This window comes from Geospiza fortis, unplaced genomic scaffold (assembly GCF_000277835.1).
Source record: "Geospiza fortis unplaced genomic scaffold, GeoFor_1.0 scaffold23, whole genome shotgun sequence".
NCBI classification, from domain to species: Eukaryota; Metazoa; Chordata; class Aves; order Passeriformes; family Thraupidae; genus Geospiza; species Geospiza fortis.
In genome coordinates this window covers 1,647,558-1,651,934 of record NW_005054303.1, presented here as the reverse complement: position 1 = coordinate 1,651,934, position 4,377 = coordinate 1,647,558, and the positions used below count along the sequence as shown (strand labels likewise).

The window sequence follows — 4,377 nt, the reverse complement described above, 5'->3', positions numbered from 1 at the left end:
ATTGTCCCCGAGCTGCCTATTGTCACTGTCCTGGTAGAGGTCATGATGCCCTGAGGTGGAACGCAAACTATTCAGTTGCTTCAGTGTGTTCCAGCAGCTCCTCTTAATCTGCTGATGGTTTTATGATCAGCCATCAATCTTGACACTGACTGAGACACACAGCTGTTTTGCTGCCTTTGTTCTTCTGTTGGGCCAGCATCATACAAAGGACAGACAGAATACAACTCTTCATTGGCTCCTGTTAGAGGCTCCAGAAACCACCAAACACACTAGCTGAGGCTCTAAAACATAGATCTGACACACTCAAATGTCCCTCCCTCCCTAAGCCCCTAAACCCATTTGGTTTCAATGAGAAGTTCATAAACATCCCTGACAGTCTGGTCTAAGGAAGCCCAGTTCCTCTACCAGAATCAAGGCTAAATGAGATTAAAATAAATTACAGTCCACTTTGTTATCACATTCTTATTAAATTAGAACTTGCTCAGTCTAATTGCAGAATGTTACCTAATTAAAACCGAGTATTCTGGGCATCAGTGGTTTAAAGCAGAAGTTCACTTACTCTCAAGTCATATTAAAGTAACTCTAGCCACCAGGAGAGCTACTACAGCCTCTCATTTGGCTTGCAGAACTGTTTCTATATCCATATGATGTAGCAAATCGAAGAGTTGATTTATTTGTAAATTAATACAACTAGAAATTATCAACTTTATCTAGATCTTCTTATCAATCCACTTCATTACACAGTTATCTGAAAAAAAGTACTAGCAGAAAAGGGGAGACTGAAAGCAAAGACATTCACTAGCAATAATAATGGGAGAGAGATTAACTTTTCAGGATTATCAAAATTACAATTATCACTTTAGAATGTGAAACCAAAGTATGATAGGCAATAAAACAATTACAATGAAATCATGTCTCTATGGAACTGAGATCTCACACAAGATCAATCTATCAATGTACTCACCACATGCTAAAAACACTTGTAGGTATATAGTTACATCATACTTAACACAATGAACAGAAATTTACAAAATCCGTGACCATTCATCATGGCTAGACACAGATAAGATACTGTGGAAATACAAAACAATCACTAGATCGTTACAAATATATACCAGATGAGCAAAGCAATTAACTTTACAGTATCAAGTAAAAGTCCACACCAGAAACTGTATGGTGCTACTGGCAAGTGAGAAGCAAAGAACACAAGAAGTGAAAAGAGAAGAATAACTGATGAAACTCTGAAAGTTGGAAAATTAATATCTTCTCATATATACAGTAAGCAAGAATCAGTCACTGGGGAAAAAAAAAGAAAATCTATCCTCTCCAACTTGGATCTCAAGGCACCCATTTTCAGACTACTTTAGTAAAAGACTTCAGGAGCAGAAATCTTCTAAAAACAAGTATCTAACAAACATACAACAACTCTGCATATAAGCAAATCCAAGCTCAAGAGTGGGGAGGAAAAGCTGGAGGCAGATTTTAGAAGGAAAGGATGTAAAAAGAGAAGAAAGTGGTTGAGTTTTTTGTTCAGAATGAAAGCCTTTAAAACATGAAGACTCTTTCTGAACTTCTCCAGAAAATCTCTAGTAAACATTGGCTTTGCTGTAGCATACAAAGCTTTTACCCATTATTAATCAGCTCCATTGCACTGTACAAGCAACCCTGAAGATACTCACCGCAGTAAATTTAAAATCTTCAACTTGCAGATTAGGGTGCAATAAGTAAACGACAATACAAAAACCATTATGACAAAAGTAGTATTCTGATGTTACCTGTAGATATTTAAGATGAGAGATCTGCTTTCTATTATTGTTCCTGTATATTTTAATGTATATGGAGATAACACCATCCTTTCCAAATGGGATACAACAGAGGTGTCATTAACAATTTGTTTCAACCTCAGCAAAGCTATTTCTATAGACAGATTTTCAGAAAAAGGCAGCGGCTTTTTGGATAAGATCAAGGTTAGTCCCACATAAGGAACAACCTGAAGGACAGTGAATAATGCATCTGTGTGAGAAAATGAGGCAAAGAAAGACTGGACTGACATTACTATCAAACAGCAATAGGCAGCTTTACTGTATTAAAACAGAGGAAAAATTCCTGATAAGCCAAAAGTACACACTCTTGTACATTATATAAAAGGTACTACTAGGTTACAGGCAGCTTTTTAAACTCTGCTTTTACTCCACTCAGTGCAAGGACAGTAACAGCTGTTCAACAGCAACAGCTTCCACTGGATGACTGTATTAACATACATGCACAGTAAGACTAGCTTACAAAAACCCTATCAAGCAGAGTTGAAGGTTCCTTTCAGCAATGAGAACAATGCAGAGGAAAAAATGAACACTTCATTAAAAGAAAAAGAATGTTAAGTCTTGAACAGCTGCTGGAGTAGAGAAAATCAGATAAAGACACCAGGAGAAGGTCAAGGCCAGGTTGAAAAGCAATTGATAAGATTAAAGATATGAATGCCATTTAAAAAGGCAATTATCTAGTTAAGACATATATGCTGGAAACATGGATTTTTAAGTGGAAAAGAAGCAAAGAAATTTGCTACACACTGGAAAAGAAAAAAAAATCATCTATGCTGGTTGTTGTGAGGTAAAACCCAGAATGGATACACATCCTTTCAGTGATATGCACCACATGCAAACTGTTTCCTCTGACTTTCCCTGCAGTCAACAGACTGCTTTGATTACAGCAACTAAGAGCAAAGCAAGTTTTAAAAGCCTCTGTTTAATAAATTTCAGTAGTCAGTATCAAAAGCAGTATCAGCGGTAAAAATGATAACTTACAAATACTGCCACGCACCCCAAAAAGAGAAAACTGTATCACCAGGAATATCTATTCTAAATACTGAGCACAGGCTTAGACTAGAAAAGCACTTAAAATAGCAGAATAAGCAAACTGAGAGGGAGCTGCAGCTGGTTCTCCAATTACTAGGTATTGTTTAAAAATGCATATTCAACTCAAAATCCCCCAGAACATTTGTACTCTCAAAGACTTACACAGTAGTTGAAAGATCCATATTTTAAACTACCAAATTTAAGTTATTCAAATAGCTGCAAATAAATATTTTCAACAAGAAGGAGGAGATAAGATGATGAAAACCAGAACAGAGGGAAGTATTAAGACAGTATTTTCTACAGTAATTTCTAAGGACTATAGAACTAATGTCTCAAGTTTTCTCTTCTGAAATTCCAAACACACACAGGATGCTAGAACAGCTCTGTTACCAGCCTGTGTTAACTGCCCATGAGTGAATATTTGCTTGGAGTGAGTATGAGCTCCCTGAATTATTGGTATTAATAACATTGACACTCAGGGAATCTTGCAAAATCAACTACAGGGGAAAAGATGATAAAGTACAACTCTGTGCTGGTGAGGAACATATTAAAAGATCAGAAATTCTTAGACAGGTACACAGACACCCCATTATAGGGTGATTTTTTTGTAAATTACAATACCTATTTTCATCTTGCCTATATGCTTAACATAGTTGAAGGCAAAAGAACTACTAATAGACAGAAAATTAAAGGAGTGAAGAGTAAAACACTAAAAAAGCTGTATGTAAACACAATGGTCAGCAATGTTTCAGAGCAACATTTTAGGAAATACCTGAGTAGATAAACAGCCCTTTCAATATCACTGAGTTCTTCATCAACTGTCAATCTTTCTATTTCTTCTGGTGTCTGTCAAGTGTGAAATAGAGAGTATGAGTTTACAATGCCTGACTACTTCACTGTTTTAATCTTAAAACAACCCGTTTCTCCCCACACATACAGGGATAGCTTCATGAGTAATCTGAATTTATTCATGAAACCTCCAGCCAACATTTCAAATTCAATCACATAAATCTTTCACCAGGAAAATATGGAACATCAGAGAAGTACAGTTTCAAGTCAGACACTATCACTATTAAACAAGTGGCATATAATTTAATCTAAAGACCCAAGCTAGTCTATTTGTTCCCATCTTAATATTCTTATACTGAAAACATCAAATCCCTGCTATATAGAATTCGAGATTGTTTATTATAAAATTACTGAGAACAAGGTTTCATATCCTGGTGCTGTTCAAACAAACAAACAAACAAACCCAAACAAACGCTAGAAAAACGGTCTATTCACTTATTTGTGCATAATTAAAACAGACCCAATTTAAAATGGATTTCAAAGCACCGTTCTTTTTCGAGGTATATATACCTTCAGGCTCCTGCGTACTGGCCTCTCTATAATAGTTAGTTCCTGCAGATCTTCTATGTATCCAAAAAGACTGCTATGACTAAAATCCATTTTGGAGAAGATTATTGGGCGCATGTAACAACTAAAGCCTTCGGCAGCCGTCGCTGTCCCCGAGCCTCACATCGCA

General features: G+C 36.4%; 1 protein-coding gene across 2 annotated transcripts in view; it reads right to left on the bottom strand.

The window, feature by feature from the left end:
* The window catches only part of PPP4R4 (protein phosphatase 4 regulatory subunit 4), a 58,310-nt gene extending 53,973 nt beyond the window's left edge, over positions 1 to 4,337 (bottom strand). For both annotated transcript variants that reach the window (XM_005417855.2, XM_031066328.1), the window contains exons 1-2: positions 4,212 to 4,337; positions 3,625 to 3,698 (exon numbers count right to left, since the gene is read on the bottom strand). In XM_005417855.2, coding sequence (XP_005417912.1) covers positions 3,625 to 3,698; positions 4,212 to 4,325 — 188 coding nt within the window. In that variant the 5' untranslated portion in view covers positions 4,326 to 4,337. The remainder of the gene's footprint in view (positions 1 to 3,624; positions 3,699 to 4,211) is intronic.
* Positions 4,338 to 4,377: the final 40 nt, after the last annotated feature.